Source organism: Pezoporus flaviventris, unplaced genomic scaffold (genome assembly GCF_033815535.1).
Source record: "Pezoporus flaviventris isolate CSIRO_AGI_PZ_B2104156 unplaced genomic scaffold, CSIRO_AGI_Pfla_v1 ptg000001l, whole genome shotgun sequence".
Taxonomy (NCBI): Eukaryota; Metazoa; Chordata; class Aves; order Psittaciformes; family Psittacidae; genus Pezoporus; species Pezoporus flaviventris.
In genome coordinates, this window is record NW_026892549.1 from 22,901,362 (window position 1) to 22,922,263 (window position 20,902).

Consider the following 20,902-nt stretch of genomic DNA (forward strand, 5'->3'; position numbering starts at 1 on the left):
CCAGCTGCTCAGGTCATCTTTTACAGACATCAGAGAGGGAGATCCTTGTCCGCGGTGGGCAAGGGTAAGCTCACCTTCTTCAGAGTGGTGTGAGAAATTCTTCAGAAATGCTTTCCAGTAGCCATTGAGCAGTCCTTAAGATGACTAGTTATGAGACTAACAGCCTACTAAAGCATTTGGTATGTCATACACTAAAATTAGCTAAATTTATGCATATATATGGTTAATGTGCATACAATGATATTGTCAAAGAATTGGTTCATTATCAGAATTCATGCATATAACATGGCTTTATTAATGTATTGTTCTATAGATCTAGAATTTTTGAACGTATGGCACCTGTTTTTAAGTGGGAATAAGAACTACAGCTGACAGCCTCCAGGATTGTGGTATTTAGAAAGTTTTCCTAAACTGAAAATGCAATTATAATACACCTGCTTTGGAAATTCAAACTAAATGAAAACCATCAATGCCCAGAATTTTTCTTCATGGCAGTACTACAGGTGAAGTAAACACACAAAAAAGCTTTTGTGTATCTCATGGGCTTTTAATGAAGATGTAACTGGTCGAAAAAAGAACATGGGTAACAGATGACATTTCCAACCGGGTAAGTGCATTTAGGAAAGTAAACTTACCTCCCAAAAGAATCTTAAAAGTTTTATTTCTTAATTTATTACTTTATTACTTAAAACTAGCAAGAGCTGGTCTCTGGAATAGATAACAAAGAAAATTTTGGTTTAGGACTTAGATAAAATAATGGTACTAGATAGCTTTGCCCATATTTTTTTCAAGTCTAACTCCTGTAAGTGAAGATGATAGATACTGCAGAATTTTTATTAGGAATATGGACAGTTTAACCAACCAGTAGAAAAAATGTACAAGTTATAATCAGGTTCAAATGTATTCTTCAGCATTAAGTAATCTTTATATTGTTACTGTCTTCTTTAAAAATACAGGACTGAGCCCCAAGCATTTCAACACTTCCATTTTCTTGCCTTTTTTGACCTCAAGTGCAACTTTCAGTCAGTAATGCCTAATCCACCCCTTATCATACATTTCCTCTGTGGCTTCTTACTTAATCAGTCTCTATCAGCTTCACAAATACAATAGTTTCAACATTTATTCCTGATAGAAATATTAATATGTTGTATCTGTGATGCTTGCAACAGAAAAATTGGCTTAGATTCTGCCTGAGTTAGCAAGAAAAACAGCCATGTCAGTGGAACAGTAACTTTGTGCCTATATGTAATTTAAAATATTCGAGTAAATTTTACATCTCCCTTGAAGAATGTGAGTGAATTAATGAACCCGACACAAATTGTGTATTAAAACATCAGAAAATCTCCCTGTTGATCAATGACTGGCTTAATCACATTTATGCCTAAACATAAAATCTATTTGTAGTATCAGCAGGTTGCAATTATTCTGGGTAAACTACCACTTTACTTTTAATTCCTGTTAAGCCTCAGTGGTAGATTGTAGGAATAAACTTTTGCAATTCTTTACACATACAAAGCAAAATACTTTGTATATTTTGAATTATAAAACTTTGAATGTAGGAAAGCTAAAACTGAGTCACAGAGGAGATTATCCTTTGAAGTCAATTTACAAGTCTTTCAACTCAGTGTCCTTGTTTCAAATTAAGCTTCTACATATACATGTTATGCAACATTAGAAAATCTACTAATTACACATCTACTGTTAGCATTTTGCTTGTGCAGAAATCTATGGTATACAATATTAGCACTCATTGTTAAAAGTTTGTTATAGGTTTATATTGATGTTTTATGTCACTGGCAGGCTGCATGTGGAGAAACACGATAAGGTGCTTTTGTGGAATTGAGAACCTTGTGATATTCATGATATTATAATAATTTTTGCTTTTTGGTTATTCCTACCTTTATAGCTTGTGTTTCGTACTTAAGAAAAATATTCCTGGTGAAAATTCCAAAAGATAGTTTTAAGAAATAAACTTCAAGCAATGGAAGTATTGAGATTTGCATCTTGTCCTTGTGTGGATCCCTGGAAGATTTAAACATGGGTTCAGGAACTGCAGGCAGTGCTGTTTTCTTTCTGACACTCATGGTGATATGATTAATTTTGCAATTAAGCTTCCATACTGCTAATTTCATACTGCACGGTATGGAGTAGTAATGGGAAGTAGTGCCTTGTAAGCAGGCTGTTTTTAGAGAGTTCTGTCTTTACATAATATTATTTATCGTTTGTATAAAATTACAGTTTATGGATTCAATTAGAGTTCTGACAAGTTTGGTTAATAATGTATAAACGTGAATTACATTAGGTCTCCTCAATACGTCTATGAAAATTGAATAAACTAGTAAAGCAACTTAGAAAGAAATTAGTAATAACTGAATTTACTTACAGATAACAGCTGAAGGCAAATGGCCAGTTGGAATATGGGAAAGTGCTGTCTGTAAAAGAAAAAAATATTTCTGAAGTGATTCAAGTGACAGCTAACATCAGGGGTTCCTGCAGCAGTGTGAAATTTTGCTAAGTAATTCGGGTTTAGAATTTCCTTTGGCTTAGCATGTTCCAGATTACTGAAGCAAACACGGCACTGCACAATGCCCATTGTGGTGTCAGATCTTCACGCGAATGTGTTTAGGAGACAGCTCTCTTGTTTGCAAACACACTGCAGAACAAGAGCTGTTTGTCACACGGTGTAAAGGAAGAAACTTCGTCGAAGAAGCACCAGGCCGGCGGGCAGCGGGTACATGAAGAGGGTGAGACCCCCTCTGTAAACTACATGTCAAGGTACAAACGGAGAACGACAGGCAGCGCGCAGCACGCCTGTCAGTAGCTCGAGGGAAGGCAGACGTTGGGGCGGGTGCCCGGTCCTGGGGCTGTGGCGCGAGCAGAGCCGTTGGGGCGGGACCGCGGCCTTTGGCGCGGGTTGAGCGTTGTGGCGGGGTGAGGTGGACCGTGTTCTGTTCCCGTTCAGGGAGAGGCGGGGCAGAGTAGCGTGGGGAGTAGAGGGCAGCAGGTGAGTTCCCTTCACCTCCGGACCACCCTCAGCCCGCGTGGGTTTTCGAGCTTACCCCAAGTATAGGGCAAGAGCATCTGTGTCCTGTGGAGGGAGAGAAGGAGCAGGGAGTGGGAGAAGGAGCAGAGAGTGGGAGAAGGGAGCGATGGAAACAGGGAGCTGGGAATGTTAGAATGCAGGTTGTAACAGGAGTGTGTGTATGCAGCAGGCTGTTGAGGCAGTTCCCTCAACACAGAAACTGGGAAGACACTTAGGGGCAAAAAGAGGTACATGAATATCCCTTCTTACTGAAAAGAGAATGTCTCAGAGAGGTGTTTCTAGATACAATGGTAGTGCTCTGGTGTATTACAGATCTGGTTGCTTTTTTTTGCTCAGAGCTGTTCTGGCATTTTAAACTGACTTCTGTGGCATGAATGGTACGAGCATGTTAAGTAGGTGAAAATATATTTCGTATAGGGGTTTTGACAACTGTGTTTTAGTGTAGCATCTTTCATCTGTTTTGCCAGCCCACTTTCCAGGGAGATGCATGCACTCACCTCTGTTGCCCTGTTTCTGTCATATCACACACATATCTTTTCCAGGAACTCCCTCAGCAAAATTTGAAAGTGCTTTCAGGGTCTTTTGGGACAAGGTGATTATTTTCAGTGGTTTGGGGAGGCAAGACCCTTGTTCAAAATCTGGCTGTTCTGACTGCGGCTCAGAGGTTACCAGAGCTTTTGAAGTAATCCTTAACAATCATCACAAATTGGGGACAAAAATGGAGGGGAAGAAGGGTTGGGAGTAGGGTTTTGAGTCCTTTTGCTGTTAGCTTCTTTTTCTCTGTTGGGTTAAACCTTTTAATATTGCTTAGTGGCTATGCAGCTTGGTTGGTGCATTGTGTTTTAGAAAGTTCAAGAGTAAAGTACCTTGGTATGAGAGAATAAAATGACTGCAGTGTATAGAGTTCTTGCAATTTGTCAGAGGAATTGGCAAGTTTATGGCCTGGAAGAAGCTATTGAGTTCTGTAAGTACCTGAACAATGATCATATATTTTGTAAAGTTCTTAGATTTAACAGAAAAGGAGAAAAATAGTTGAACAAAGGAAAAATAGTCTGTCTAAAAAGATAGTTTTTAAAATAAGTGTAGAACAAGGGAGTTGAGGAAAAAATCCAACAAGTGTTATTTTGTGATTAGTTTAATGTAGTTTTCACAGCAAAATGACTGGTATTTCTGTGATGAGAGCTTATTTTTTTCTGTGTGGATGCCATTGTATTGGATTGTCCAGGAAAACACTGCGTGACAGATTAAGAAATTAGTAGTGAAAGATGGGCTAGGTATAGAAGTTAAAGGATTAAATTTCACAAGATGTGAAGTTATAGGTAGTTGTGACTAGGTAATAGAGAGCAGATGTTAGAGGCATGGACAAGGTGACATGAAGGCTGTTAAGGAAATCTGGAAGACAGCCAAAGTGGAAAAGTGTGAGGATGGAGGCACGGACCCAGAGGTAGAGCGCAAGCTGGATCATCTATTGAAAAGTCACTCTTAATTGCCTGCTGTAGTTCCTCCTTCCCATGGTCTCTGACAGTTTTGATACATTCTGCCCCCCACAGAAAAGTACAGTAATATAGTAGTTTACAGTACCCTATACCATTAACATATTTTTAGATATTGTGTGTGGAGCGTTTTAAAGGTGCTTAAGAAATGGTGCTGCAGTGATATTTGCAGTGGCACTGCATGACTTCATAACTTCTAATGACATGTGCCTGCCACTTTCACAGGTGATCTTCACAAGTGACCTATTAAAGCCAGATTCAAGTAGAAAAGCTTTGTAGCAACAAATGAATAGGAGGGGTTATTTTTTAAGCTAAAGACAACTTGTGAATGATTCAGGTGCCAGAGCATACATATCTAGAGACATTTTAAGACACATAGGGCTTCATAAAGCATCCTCATATCCAGCCCTGGCATATGTAGTTGAAGTCTGTTGGGAAACCTACAGTGCCCTGGGGGCTTGTATTATGAATGCCCTACAGTATCTAAGGTGGCACTAGCAGATTAGGTTAAGCAACTGAATCCAGAACAAAGAACTTTAAATAAAACCAGTATTTTTCACACCTCTCCTTAGTGTACCTGTTGAAATAAGGAGGATCTTTCTTCACCACTGTAGTAATTTGCTTAATTTATGAAGCACTGATGTAGTTACAAAGATTTAATGATTGAAAAATAGGTATCAGCTGCATAACTCCACTTGCCTATATTCAGTCTTTCAGTTAAGTGAATTCTGGTTTTGTTTGTTCTTAACCTTCAAATAGCATTTGTGAAGTAAGAGAGCTGAGAAATGCTGAGAAGTACTGTAACTGCAGTTAGTAAGATTTAGACTTGCATTTTATCACTCAGATTTAATATAGTGTCGAGAAAATCAAATCTCTTGTTCTGGAAGCTTTCTGGTCTGACTACTGTTGTTCATGCTTTCTGAATTCATGAGTTGAAGGTTTCAAGGTTGAACCCAGAGAAAAATTCTGAGGAATGAATTCTGAATAAAATTGTAAGTTTAATATGGCAATAGTAGGTACATTTCCCCATATTAAATTATTGCATCCTCTGGGAAAGTGTGCTTAGTTTCTGTGAATAGTATTTGTTCTGTGGATAATATTTATTCTGTGAATAATATTCGATGCTTTTACAGGGGAACAAAATCTGTAATATCTTCTGTATACACATTTTATCTGCCTTTCAAATCTTTCCTTCTATGCTTCAAGCACAGAAGATGCTACTGAAATCTGTTGGCCACTGAATGATAGGGCCTAATGTGATTGATCTCCCCTCTCCCTCATTCCCTCCAGTTATTTCAGTACTCTCTCTTATGCTTGTCCAAGGCTTGGTTTTTTTGCCTCACCTGTGAGTAGTCACCTGTGTGCCCATTGCTCAGCTCTCTTTTTTTTCCTTTCTTTCTCTTCCTTTCCTTCTAGTTGAGCCTCTCCAGTGGTGTTAGCTGGTGTCAGATTACCTCAACCTTCATGCTGTATCTACCCTTTTTACCTCTAAATCAACTAAAATAGCCAAATTGCTGCACTTGAAATTTTCCAAAAAGAAAATTCAGCCTGACACATGCTGTTTATACAATTTTTCTGATTGAATGGTTTAGTACCATTAAGATATTAAGCAGCAGAATGGAGAGTCTCTAGCAGAATAGATAGAAGTAGTGAGCAACCTCTGCCTTTTCAGAGTTTCTAGATTTTTTTTACATGAATGCTTTTGCATACTACACTTAAGGGTACTCAAATTTGCTATAACTTCACTCATGTCCCTTGCTCGAATGGCTGCCCTGGTGGAAAGTCTTATAAATGTGGGGTTGTCTGTCTAGAAATATATTTTGAATATTTTGAGAAGGTAAATGAAGAAGGTTGTCATGTAAAACATGGTTCATATGAACTTTTGTAATATGTACATTGCAACTATATTTGACCTGAGTTTTACAATAATGGCCTTTGCTTTCCTTCTTTCCCTTTCCTCTCTAATGTTTGAACTAAGCCTCATTGATTTTTCAGGGGCCTTTGCCATTGACTTAAATGGCGTATGATGTAAGGTCTAGAAGCTCAGTGCCAAACTGTGTTTGCAAGTGTAGGAATGAGCTTGGGGTTTTTTAAGTGGTATTTTCAGTAGCAACTTGTCAGTCCAGACAGGAATTAACAATTTAGGAGGAGGTCTCAAATCAGTATAGCCCTCCCCGTGTTTCTCAGAGACTAGGAATGACAGGAACCATTTGCTGTCTCACTGTCAGTGCCTCTGGAGTCAAGCTGCATCAAGTTCTTCACGGAGCTGTTTCTAGGATCTCTTGTTAGATTCTCAATTCTAAAGGTAAGGTTGAAGAGGAATGCAGGGAATTTTCCACTTAGTGAAAGTACATGAAGCTATGAATGGAACTATAGTTGCTTAATCAAATAATTAGCTCAAAAGTTTGAGTTAAAAAGCTGAGTTTTCTTAACCAACTTTCTAGAAAAAGAACTTTTAAACATTTTTTTTTTTTATGTTCTGCAAATTTTTAAATCATAGTGGACTTGTCACTTGAAGCCAGTAGTCAAAGTTGTACAATGTGTTTGCCTATTTTCCAAATATGAAAAAGCATGTTGGAATACTGGAAAAGGAAGTATAAATGTTTCATGGGTGCTGTTATTGTAAAAAGTTTAGCTTGTCTCTTGGTACTTTACTTGATTTTGCATATAATTCAAGGAAGGTACCTGTAAATATACATTTATCATCTCAATGTTAGAATACTGAATTACTGTACAAGGAAATTTTATGCAATTACTTTTGATTTTAAAATATGAAAGGCACTTGTTTAAGAGCGAGGAGTAATGGAGGGCTGTTACGTTCAATATAACACTTGACATATTTAAAAAACTTCATGTACACATTTTTCTTTATGTAAAATCCATTTGGATTCCTTTTATTAAAGACAAGAACTATGCTCACAGCTAGTGAAGTCCAAAAGGCATCCAACAGTGAAGCATTAGGCCTGGTGATAGGCATTTAGAAAAAAAAGTGTAATGAATTGTTGCTGTTCTCTCCTATTCCTAATCAGTTGGTTAATTTTAGGAAGCTAATCCACCTCAAAACAAACTTGGTTTTGTTTGTTTTTTTTTTTATTCTTGATTGGTGTTTGGTTGTTTTGTATCTTTTTTTTTCTTTTTTTTATTGGCTGCTTTTTATCCAAGTCCTTTTGAATTGTAATGAGAGCAGATGTATAAATGGGCAGGAATGTCTTTAGTCTTTATTTCTGAAGTCTTTATTTCTGAAGTCTTTATTTCTGAAGCTGTTCTACCAGAAATGATGTATCAACTAAGTAGGCCTTTTCTTCTGAGATGCATTTTGATTTGAAACTGGTTGTCTGAGTTGATAGGGGAAATAGGGTGGCATACAGCACCAGGAACCCCACTGGAAGAATTAATCTGCATGTCAGAGGTCTGGCCATGTATACAGGCGTGACATGGTGGGATTATGGTTTTGCTTAAATACTGTATTTCCTGTTCCTTGTATTTTTGATGGTGCTTCTGTAGGTGTTAGCTAAGTAGCTGCTACATCCAAAACAATGCAGTTTGAGAAATTTCTTTTGTTTTCATGCATTTCTCAGGATTAATATATACGCTAGAAGTATCAGTCACATTTGTTACCTTTAATTTTGAGATTGTTTTGTATGTGTCTGTAGACAACAGGGAAGAAGGGTTATACTGTTGGGGTCACTGGACAAAAATAATGCAAACCTTTGTGTCAATTTGAAAATAGTTACATAAAGTGGTATGTAATGGTGACACATCCTGGGGTAATGCATAGGTATGAAACTACAAAATAAGTTTTCAAGAGTAGCAGCTCTAAAAAGAAAAGGGAAAACCATGGGTTTTAACTCATTGCAACTAAGACATTTATTAAGCAAAACAGTGTAGTATAATGTTGCAATAGGTAACCCTCAGCAAATAACAAAAAGGGGAAATGAGGAGACTGCATTTAATAAAAATAAAATTTAAAATCCTTTTAGTAGCTCTTGGTTGATATTTTTCTTGTCCATTTTTTTAATGAGTTGAACAAATCCTATTTTTAGTGGAAGGTCAACTTGAACTTTATTTAAACAGAGTCTCTGGTTCTGAATAGAGATAGGAACACTTTAAAAGTGATAACAAAAGGAAGGGCTTGGAGCCAGACCTCTTAACCTGTTGTTACCAGCGCAGGATAGCCATCCATGTAGGAACTTTATGTCACTTAAATAGAGAGGGATCCTTGTTCTGTGCTCAACGTGCATGTGGTGAATCACAGAGATTCATGTGAAAGAATTTTTCTTTAAGAATTTGAAATGGGTCTAAAGAGTATTAATGAAAACCTTTCAATTTTGAATGAAATGCTGCCATATTACTTCACACCTCTGTCTTCTTTTGTCTTTTTTGAAGCAAATGCTTTTTCAGTATTTTAAATATTACAGCTACAGTTCTGAGACCAAAAGCTACAGTACCTCCAAAAAAATACCTGGAAGAAGTGTTAAGATAAGATTGGCAAAGCATTTCTAAAACAAGCAGGATAGGTATTGGTTAAAAGGCAGAGTCTGGCATGCTAGTGCAAAGCCAAAAGCTCTGTAGCTGTAGGCCATAGAATTCACACCTCTGATGGAACATCTAGAATTTATCAGTGTGTGTATGCATTCAACCAAGGCAGTGATTGTGATAGTATGTTTAAGGGAGAAGAATTCATTAACTGACCTTATTATGACAAAGTGCTAGCATCTGGGTAACTTTGACCTGAGTATGAAAGGTGAGATAATAGTCTTATATTTCTAAATTGTATCTGGTAATCCTTAGCCTGCTTATTGGCCCCAGTTAAGGTGTGAATAAGGTAGTCTACTGACCAGATGTTTGTATCCCAGCACGCCATCCCTGATTTCTGCCACTGGCATTTTGTGTGATCTTAAGTAAATAATTTTTCCTCTATGACTGTATTTCCTTATGTGATTTTGGAAAATGGCCTCTGCCTGAAAAAGTGCTTTGATGAAATATGCTGTAGAAAAAGTAGAGATGACTGTTAAGGAAGAGAGCATGTTATGAATATTGTCTTAATTTGTTATATCACTAGATATCAGAAAGTCTGCATGACACAAGTTCATTGAGTTGTAATACTTTCACCCATCTCAAACTTTTTTCCAGAAACCTTAGTTAAAGGTTTCCATGCCATTAGGTGAGTCATAACCTGTTCCTTGCCATATGGAGTTTCCAGCATCCAGTAAGCACAGGGCTTACACTATGTTTTTTTCCATGGTAGATTCGGTGTAAGGGATGACATATGACACTGTTTATGCTGAGAAGGATGCTGAAGAACTTGGTGAAAATCTTGTGTCCTTGGGATTTTCAGCTACTTTTCAGAATGTGGTTGAATTTGGCCAGTGGGTTGAAAAAGTACTGTAGTAGACACAGAGGCAAGTGAAAGGGAATGTAAGAGAAAAAAATGTGGGGTTTTTTTGTTTTTTTTTCGGGTTTGTTTTTTTTTTTCCCTCTCAGCATTAAAAATGATCTTCTGGTTACTTCACTGCGTATCTAAATTCCTAAATGTAAAACGTGTTTGAACAAAGGTAGTCTTCAGTGAATACTAACAGATTCAAATTTTGGTGCTGCCTTCAGTTCTCCAGCTCTTTTTTCCTTTGTGATGTCTATGCATTAACAGACATGTTTCCTGTTACTAGTGATAAGAGGTGATAAAATCTGGGATGATTAGAATGAACCTGACAGGTTTGTGTGGAAATCTAAAGAATTTGGCAGGTGCATTATAGGTTTTCTTTGGTGTTAAATGGGCCACATCCTTCCCAGCTGTCAGAGGTATCTGTCTATACCAGGGCGTAATCTGGCCCACAAAATACAGCAAGTCTTCAAGCATAAAACAAAAAAAAAGTCCATGCTGTTGTATTGCAAACAGGACTAGTATATTTTAGTATTCTGAATGTCTTACTTCGTTTATCAGCTAGATGATTAAAAACACAGTGACTGTTGTGGCTTCTGTAAAATGTGATTTGCACTTGATGTACTGACTCTGTAGCAGTGTTGGCACCAGTTAATGAAGCTGTATAATAAATATTGAAATTAAGAACAAATATTAAAGCATACTCTGTTACATATACTCAGCAATTTTTCATGTCTTCGAAATCTTCAGGTGTCCTGTCCATGTGTACCTTGCTTAAAAATACTAATCCAGACTGGTTTAATATTTTTCTTGTCTTTCCTGTTTTTTAGAAGGCAATAGGCCTGTGCATTTTATGAAATTGATAGGATAATATATTTTATGTCAGTGTAGTGTAATGTATAATAGAAAAAAATGAACCCAACCGCATAAAGAAAACAAATTTGGTACCAAGTTACTGGGTGACGGCCTTATGAATCTCTTTGCTGTCCAGCTCAGAAGTCTGAAACTGAGTCATTGCCTTGGGGCAGAAGCTGGCATACAGTCAGAATGGATGGGAAAACAGTAGCTGTGCTGAAAATTCTAAGTACCAAAACTATCAGTAATGACATATTTCATGTCTTGTAATTGCTCATAAGCGTTTATATTTTATTTTTTTTACATATTTTGTGCTCTAGTATATAGCTTTAAGGATGCCCATCCCCCTGCCACCCCTCCAGCAGCCACTGTGTCCTGTCAGTCATCCTGAAATACACTGGAGAGCTTGTCAGAAAGTCCCTTGTAGATGCCTCAGAAGCCAAATAGTGAGGCGTAGCAGTTGTACTGTAGTTCCTAACACAAGGAAATTACATAGACAGTTGTTTTAGTGCTGAATATGGACCGTGTATATTCTAGGATAGGTGAGTGATGTGCTGTTGGCTTTCTTATGATCTAGCAGGAAATGGATTCTAAAGTTAATGCTTTCTAATTTATGCAGAATGTATTTGGCTCTGCTTTCTAATTAGTTTATCTATGCCTGTATACAGTGTACTTACAGATTGTTTAAAAGCTGCAGGTACTGTGTTCACATTGTGTTGCAAATGAATACTGACTTTGTTTTTCTGGTGTCTTTTTTTTTCCTACACCAAAACACTCGTCGGTTTCAGTTTGGATGCGTCTGCTGAAAAGACAAAATTCTCATTATCTTAAAGTTTGTAGCACTTGGTAGGAGTGTGCAAGTGGCTGCTTTTCTGACTGTTCTGAGACACAACTGTATCTTCTGACACATGCTTAACATCCTAAGTGTTGTAAGAGCTACTGGTCTACAGTGCTGAAATCACCTACTGTAAAGGTTAATATAGCCGAGTGTGGGGTTATAGCAGTCTTTTACCAAAATATCTTGCCATGAAGATCCCCACTGTAATTAGAGGGCAAATTATACTGGAGTAAACATATGTATTAAAAAAAAAAAAAAAAGATGGCATGTAATTCTTACTTTCCTGAGGCAAGCACCAAAAAAATTTGTCATCTTAATTAAGAAGATCTAGAAGGACACAAATTCACTTTCTAAGTGGAAATATCAGCAACCCCTCCCCAAATAATCTTTACTGAGTACATATTTTCTTAATCACCTGTTACCCTTGATTAAAAAAAATCCTATATAAATACTTACTAGCTAGTATGGTAAATAACAGTAAGGAGAGCCTGATAAGTTTGAAGTATGCAGTCAGGGTGTTAAGATAATTTAAGAGTTTGTAGTTTTCACTGCATTGGCTTGCAAGCTTGTTTTCATAATTGGCTGCTTTAGGACACATTAACATTTTTCTAAAAAAAAAAATCAAACCCACAACCAAACAAACCCCAAAACTAAAAAGGCTAGAATCAGCAAGTGAGCCCAGTCAGCAAGTAAGCCCTTAAGTAGGTTATGTATACCTTAGCATATAATTGAAAATTTCAGAAACAATTATTTTTGCAATTGACTTTCAGTTAATGGTAAGTTATGCCCCTGACCCAAGGCTAAAAAGCTATTGCTTAGTTCAAAAGCCTGTCAAGCCAGGGCTCAAGCAAAGAATAAAAATGCTTATGTTAGATAATATGCTAAGATTATAAAACAAACCTCAAAGCTCCCGAAATAACCCCAAAACTCAGAAAGGGGAAAGTCACAGCACATGTACTCACATTTTTTCAGATCTGCAGAAGTAGAATTGGATTTGTAAAGCTTCACAAGTTTGAAACTGCTCAGGATTCTGGAGCACAGTAGTCTCTTACTACAGAAAATTACAATTATATTTTTATCAGCCAGATTTGACCAGATCTGATCACTGTGGACGACCTGTAGTATAGGAAGTTGTGCTGTGAAAATGGAGAGCAGCTCCTACTGTAAACAGCAAAGTTTTTATTCCTGAATTTTGAGTAAAGTAGTTAATACTCTTATATCAAGGAATTGAGGGGAAGCCACTGCAAAGTTAAAGCATGAGTGTATCTGCAGAAAAAGTAACATGAAAATCATCTAGTGATTTCTTCAAATCTCAGCAGAGGTATGAAGTCCTGTCTCCATCCAGTTCTTACATGTCCCCTTCAACTGATGTATGTCTTGACCAGAAAAAAAAAAGCACACCATAGTCAATACCCTCTATTTGCAACTGTTGTGATGGATTTCAGTAGTACCTGTGTACGCGGGTGCTTGTGAAAATGTAAAATACTAGGGTTGTGAACCAGCAATACCATAAAGATATTTTTTTTAAATATGAATAAAAGGCAGATTCATTGAAATGCTGACCAAAGATTCAGAGAACCAGTTAACTGCAGATAGTAAAAAAAAAAAGTCTGTCTTTTCAAAGATGTGACATTATGTGGTTTGATGCCATCCCAGTGGAGCTGGAGTAGAATACCTTTTTTTAATTAAAAGCCTTTTTGGTTCAGGGGTGGACACAGCAGAAGCAGTTTTTCAGAAGTGTGGGTGCTTCTCTGCTGTATGTTCATAGGCTGCACCATTGTGCTGACAGGCACAGACATGGTACACTGTTTGCCAGCTCTGTGGAATTGGCCGTATGTTGTTCTTTTGTTATGGGAGAGGCAGTTTAAGAAGCTATTAAATAGCCAATGTGGCTTGGAATTAAAGCTGAGGAGACCAGGGATGTCAGTGACACACATTTGTGACTTTCAGAGCAAGTTATTAGTGCTGTAGGAAAGTTTACTTTAACAGGTTAAAAAAGGAGGTCTCATTAATATTTGCTTTGATTCAAGAAATTGTGTGTAGGTCTGAATGTCAGTGGGAACCTGGCTTCCAGGCCGCTGATAGCTGTCTTGCTAGTAAAACAAATGTTGCTGGAAATAACTCTATAGCTGTAGCTATAAGAAAGCCTGAATTTTCATCAACTTTGCAGACACACAACCTTTCTGAATGTTCGTTGTTCAATAAAATGGTGCAGTTGTCCCATTGAGATTGCGTTTTGTACTAGACCTTTTGCTCTTGTGGTTTACAGACTGTACTTACATCATTATATATTTAGTGTATTTCCAGAGAATTAGATGGTCGAGAAATTGGTTTCACATTTGTTTTTAGTTTCCATATGTGAAGAACCAATGGCTATTAACAGGAAGGATCACTCTCGGTAAAAAGTGAAAAAAACCCACAACTGTTTGTATGAGCACAGAGTGGGTATGTCTTTGGCCTGAGATGTAAGACTAAGCTCTTGTTGCAGAGCTTGTCTCTGCACCAAGATGTTATTATAACTCTGCATAGAATGAAAAAGTGAGGTGGTGGTGTTTTTTCATGATGACCTAATCTGTAGTTGTAGGAAGCCCTCTGGGTGATTGTGGATTTGTCTCTTAGTCATTCCTCTACTAAACAGCAGATGGAAAGAGCCTACCTTATTTCTTGCTTTGTTGCATATACAGTGTATTGTTAAGAGTTGATAGCCTGATCATAACAAAGATACTGGGCTAGATGGACTTTTGATCTGATTCAGTAGGACATTTATTGTGTTGGATGTGCTCATGGATATTTTGAGTTCATTGAATTTTGATGTCTTCTGTTGCTTGTTGTTATCCTGGGTCTGAAATTCTGAAAACATTAGTTAAGCAAAGTTTGGAAACAAAGTACTTTGCCTTCTAGGGGCATGCCCAGACGTACCACCCTTTACAGCTTTGCTGTGTTTTCAGCTTGTTTTTATCTGAGCTCAGTGAGTAAAGTATTTTACCTTGAGTAAAACAGAACCAGCAGAAGGTATGGAGTCATCCATCTCAAAGGACTTTGTAACAGTTGCAGTGTGGCTTTGTGAATAATAGGTGTGATCTGTACACTTACTTGCATAGCTACAACTTCATCATACATTAACAATTCGAGTAGTACAAGGGCTGCAGTCCTTTTCCTGACTAGGAGCCACCACTTGTTTCTGAAATAGTGAATGATGAGAAGGCTCAGTTGCCTTCAAACAGAGGGGTAAGTTAAACTGGAGTATTTCAAAACCGTGGGAGTATCCTACCTACTGATTCATTGGGCAGAAAGAGAACTGCTGACACTGGTGATTTGGGGAGTCTCAAGCTTTACTTCCTTGGAGTTTTGTACAACTATCTAGAAGTTAAATATGTAAAATACAGTAATTGCTCTTATTATCTTTGCTTGCAAGTGAAATGTGAAATGAGTATTCTGTGATAAACAATTCAGATCTATTTCTACACACTTGCTATAGAAACCCTAAAGCTACTGTCCTGTATTAAACCAATGCTAGGCTTACTGGAAGGTGACAATGTATCTCTTTAGCCTTCACAATTGCAGTACCTTATTACTTTATTATACAGCAGCAATGGTTGTAATAAGTCCTGCTTAAAAAGGACAGATATCCATTATATTTGTATCTGAAGTCTTTATTGGCTAAAAGGGCTCTGCAGAGCTGTTTTATGGGAAGTTAAGTTACTGGAAAATTTAAAATGTCTTTTATTTTTGGGACAATAATCAGTTGCATTCTTACTAGAGCACAGTTATAACTCAGTTGGCACACACACACTGCACTGTGGCTAAAGGCCTGAACCACGGCGTAGTGAACTCAGTGAAAAGCCTTAATATCAGCAGACTTTCGATCAAGGTCCTAATGAATGATTTATTCACTTGAAAGACACTACTTAGCTTTACTTTCATCTTATTGACTTCAGTAATAGGCTTTCTTGACACTTAGAAAATACTTGTCATTGCAGGGTATAAAATAACTAAATGCTTCACTTTCTCCTGCTATTAATTGTCAGGACTTTTAAGGGCTGCTGTATTTTTGTTCTTAAAGAGTTTATTATGACCATTGCAATTTGGAACTGATAAGATACAGGTATTGTACACATAGCGTTAATGATTTTGTTTTAATTCAATAATGTAATGTATAATTTGGCTTTAAAGCTTCTTTTTATTGACTACTAGAGAACTTAACATTCAAAGGTCTTCTAATGCAATTAGCTGTATGTATTTTTTTAATAGATGGTAAATTCTCTGGAACAGAAGACAAGGAATTACATGTACTTTAAATCTGTAATTTTACAGTTTATGGAGTTATCTGCATGTATTGTCACAATTTAGAAATGAGGAATCTGAAAAAAATAATCTCTTGAAATTCTAAGCCTGTTCTGGAACCACCTCTATACTCTGATTGTACAGAGGCATAGAGGCAGTGAGACTTGTGGTTGTGGCTAATAGTTGCTTATCTCTTTTTTTTGTTTGTTTTTGTACCTAGGTGAAATGTCAACAAAAGTGCCAAGCATTAAACTGAAAATTGATCCTCGGGATCTGCAGATCCAGACCTTTACAGTGGAGAAATTACTGGAACCATTGATAATTCAGGTAGTTTAGTATTGCAAATAATAAATTGGATAACCATGTTCAAATGTCAAATACACTGCAAATGGATTTCCAACATATGAAAAGTTTCGTATTGCAAGTAGTGGACAGGGTGTAAAAGACAAGCCTTGAAATCTGTAGGTGAGTTTCTTTATGTGAATTTTGGAAAGAATTGCATCTGCACTGGGTGGATTTACAAAAATGCTTTCAGGTTTGTTGATAAAACTTACTTTTTAGGAGGAGCAATTTCACTACATATTCCAGTTCTATTTCAAGTATTAACTGGTTTAGTATCCAGTGGTTAGTGTATTAAAGATTATCTCATTGTATCTTTTATTTGGCATGGATTACAAATGAGTTTTTTAGTACAATGGAAAGGACATACTTGAAGACCTGACTTCATTTTGCAAATAATGTGTATAACTATGAAAGTGTTAAAAGACCTGTGTAGCAGTATTTTTCAGGGTAAAGAACAGAAAGGATATCTATTTTGAAACTCAAGCTGTTTTGAATTTCTCTTGATCGTACTTAGAACAAAAATGTTGGGGTGCCTGCATGTAATTAGTCAATTACACATAATGCAAGGGTGTTTGCTTATTGTCCTTCAGCTTTGACAAGATGATGTAGATCAAACTACTTATCACAGCTATACACTGCTTACTTAGTATTCTTTTCCTGGTACCTAGGGGTGTGTTCACATGGCAGTCTCTGCTCTAACAGTAGTTAGTGTAGGTGTAGATAGGTGTGACTTTATTCAGAATTTCCTTTCACTTGCTATTGTACAAAGAATACTTTGTTGTTTTCCAGGTTGTGAAGATGGTCAGGTATAATTGCTATGAAGTAGATTCAGTGGTTGGTTGAGCTCTTTGTGATGCCTCTTACAAGACTAATTTTTTTTTTAATAGGTTATGTTAACAATTGACAAATAAAACTGGGAGGGTGACTTGAGGTACCCAGAGCAAAGCCAGTTAGAGGACTGTACTCTGGCTATAACTGTTTCTGAACATGCAAAAATTGGAGGTGTATAGCTTAATAGAAAAAAGTAAAGGCAGGTCTACCAAGTTTTCAATTATTTTTCTCCATTTGCAACTTTTTTTTTTGATATAAACATTTAATTATGACTGAAACTATTATTATTTTACTTGGACAGATAATACAGGAAAAAAAAAAATCATGCAACTCATTTGACTGCTTTTAGCCACTTAGGTACATGGTAAATTTTCTTATTCCAGGAGTGCACTTCTTTTCACACACACTGCTGTGATGACATCTTTCCTTGTTTGTCTGGAGCCAGTCCTTTGCATGGTGTTTCTTTGGGCTTGCCAAAGAATGGTGACCAGATAGAGAGGAACAGTCAGATTCTAATTAAAGAGTCAGCACATAATGATTGGAGGGAAGAAGAATACAGAGATGAAAGATGAGGACAATAACATCATGAGTATGTTTGGTGTGATGGTTCATATGTTTATTTGGACTGTCATGTTGGAAAAGTCCTTTATTCCAGAAGTGCTGTATGTGCACTAAAAGCTAGGAAAAGCAAAGAAGTACTGATCATGTTTTAGTTATAAGAAAAGTTGCTTTTAAAAATAATTTAATTTATTGAAGTAAGTTTCTCTTTAATAAAGTTGTATTTTCCCCATTTGAAACTTCTGCCTCTCACTAACTCATCCAGTTTCATTCCTTTTTCATTACAATCTTTGAAATTTCTTATTTTTGACTTATTTTGATCTTCTTTTCTTCCCTTACTCATTTGTTCCTTCTGGAAGATTCTTTCCTTCAGAAAGTAACTTTTTTCTTTTTATCATTACTTCATTTTCTCCTGCCTTTGATGCACTTTTTCTGTCTTTATTTATTTTTGCTTGTGTATGATCGACAGTGTCTAAAACCTCAGCTAACAGTTCAGTAGTTTGTGGGAAATTGTTAAGCTGGAGTGTCCTAAGAGGATGGATTATGAAATCAGTTTCAGAGTGCTAGGAGTAGAGGTCTTGATAGACTGCATTTTAAAACCTACTCTTGTATACCAGTAGGCCTGATTGTGCTCAAGCAGCTGCAACACTGTGGCTATTTTTAGAGGAGATAAAGAAATGTAAATTTTGGCCTGAGTTCTGCAGGATCAAGCCCCCCCTAACATAACAAAAAAATACAGTTCTAAAACAAAACAAAACAGGGTTTTGTTTTTTTTAATACATTATTTTAAAGCTCTTCTCAAGCATCTTTAAAAGGCTTGAGTTGTCAAAAATGGAAATGCTTTGGTTCAAAGAGAATACAATTTTGACTGTCTCTTCCTCCTAACCTTAATGCTTTCTTTGTTTCAGAACAGGATTGTGGAAGGGAAGCTTACATATTGAGTGGAAAGTGCTGTAAAGGGCTCTGCAGAAAGGGAAACTCATATGTTGGAAATGACATAACTGCATTAGTGTAATTCTGTGACCAGCCTTACAATCTGTATTCTCTTGGGGCTGTATTACTTTGTTTTCTATATATTGCAGAAAATTTCATTTAATCCTGTCCAACTGCCTCCTCACCAGAAGGGGTTACATCTGTCTGTGGCCTTTGTTTCATTCCAGGTGCTTTAAGGATATTAGTTTTGAAAGGATGGCTTTCAGGTAAAGTTCTCTGACACTGTGTCTGACACATTAAAAGTGATAGTTGTCCAAATTGACATAATTCAGCTGCCAGCTGCCTTAATGTAAATTGAGTACTTGCTCAGACAAACAGTCGTTCCTTAATTCCGGGCTTTTATTAGAGGTTAGAGATGCACTCTGTCATGGAGAAGTAGTGTGAAGCAATCAGTAGATCATAAAGCACTTTCATTTGTATAGTTGATGTCTAATATTTGTTATGCTTCTACTAGATTTACTCACAATGTATAGCAGTTAATATAATGGAAAATATTCTCTTGTTTTATGTTGTCCTGAGACACTGAAGTCTGTCTAATCTCTCTGCTATACTATGTAATGATTACAGTTATGGCTAGGTATAAACTTGCTTCTGTAGCAAACTATATTACAAGTAAAAGTTTTGAAAGATACGACTTGATGAGATTCATATTACTTAATGTAGGAAACACTTCATAACTGTCTTTGCAGTCATTGCAAGTCTTACAAGCTGTGAATTTGCTGCTTATTTGGATATTGTAGCTAAAGCTCTTTCTATATATTTATTTATAAACACATACTTAATATATGCGTTATGTGTGTATGTATACATAAGCAAGTATTTTTAAGAGCTTTTCCTCTTCAAAACCTATTGCTCCCATGTCTTTATATTTTATGCAAACATATGAGCCAAGGAAAGTTTATGGCTGCAAGAGATAGGTACGTTTTACAAAGTATGTAGAAAAATCCATGTATTTTAGAGTCTCTTGCTTCACTGATGAAAAATGGGCAAGTTGAAAGTCATTTACTCTCACCCATCATCCACACTGACAGAAGTCTGCTCACACAGAAAACTTACACTGTTGGCTTTAGTTTTATGTGTTATTTTGGTTTTGATGAGTTTTGATGATGTAATATGAGTTTTAGTTATGGTGAGTTTGCTTTATGCACACTGAAAGTGATTAACCAGTATTTATTTGTATGAGCAATACTTTGGAACTGAAACAGTGTGCAGGGTTTGAAACAATTCTGCTGTTCTCATTGGATCACTGAGTTCATGTCTTGTTTTTTTAAAAATATCTAGGGATTGTAGTTACACTGAAAATAATTTTAAACAAAAAAAGCTTTATGATATTTAAAAATAATTTTTTTATTAATAGAAAAGGTGAACCAAATCTTCTGATACCCAAGGTACCAAGGCATTGTTTTCTTAACTACTGCAATATTAAAAGATTGTCTGTAAGGGCTGGTAGGAACTGAATATAGCATTGGAAGAACTGCTGCACAGTTCCTTAGGAATTCAGCATTTGAGATAATCATGACAAAAAATCCCACCCTTTCAGCCTAATAAATAATGCCAGTAACGGGCAACAACATCATGATTCAGCTTTGCAGCTGTGATGGCATATGGGCTTGAAAATATCACTTAAAGCTTTGTGCTTCTAGTACAGCTCTGTTATTCCTACCAGAGATACAAAACAACCTCTGGACAATGATGTCAGTTTAACCCTGGGAGACCTGCTGTAATATGGCTGTAAGAAGGTGTTAATAACTGGGAAATGCAATTGGGCATAAGCAGGATTAATGGGGGTGGTTTGTTTTGTTTGTTTAGTTTGTTGTTTTTTTTTTTCTGTAAAGATATCATTTTGACTTGGTATTCTGCCACAGCATCACAAGCTGTGTTGACAGTGGATCAAAGGGGCACACTATATTAGCTACTGTGTAGTTCTGTTCTTTCTATGTAGGATCTGCATGAACTTTTTGCATTCCTCAGTGGGATTCTGTTAGAAAACTCAGAGTAGTTCTATATACTTAATCTCCGAGAGCCGAGAATGACCTATCAAATTTTGAGTTGTATTTGAGTTCAGAAGCTGCTTCTGATATTTCCTGGCAGTTGAAGATGAAGAGTGTTACGGTCAAGAGTTTTCATGCGCAGGAATCATTTTTCATATTTTTCCATTTGTTTTGTTTCCTTTCCTCCAAAAAATATGAGTGAACAGTACACAGAATGGTATTTTGCATATAGAGGAGACTACAGTAAAAATCTGAGAAATAACATGCATTTTCTGGGAATGGTTTTTAAATAGT

At 36.7% G+C, this 20,902-nt stretch overlaps 1 protein-coding gene across 6 annotated transcripts in view; it reads left to right on the plus strand.

Annotated features, from left to right (window-relative positions):
• Window positions 1–2,543: 2,543 nt before the first annotated feature.
• Window positions 2,544–20,902, plus strand: part of CTNNA3 (catenin alpha 3) — a 513,803-nt gene continuing 495,444 nt past the window's right edge. Inside the window, exons 1-3 of one of the 6 annotated variants that reach the window (XM_061448556.1) lie at window positions 2,544–2,775; window positions 6,726–6,841; window positions 16,114–16,220. In XM_061448556.1, the coding sequence (XP_061304540.1) occupies window positions 16,119–16,220 (102 nt within the window). In that variant the 5' untranslated portion in view covers window positions 2,544–2,775; window positions 6,726–6,841; window positions 16,114–16,118. Of the gene's footprint in view, window positions 2,776–2,912; window positions 2,932–6,725; window positions 6,842–11,178; window positions 11,314–14,686; window positions 14,838–16,113; window positions 16,221–20,902 lie in introns of those variants that run through there. The other 5 variants (XM_061448569.1, XM_061448545.1, XM_061448578.1 and 2 more) reach the window with 5 other exon arrangements.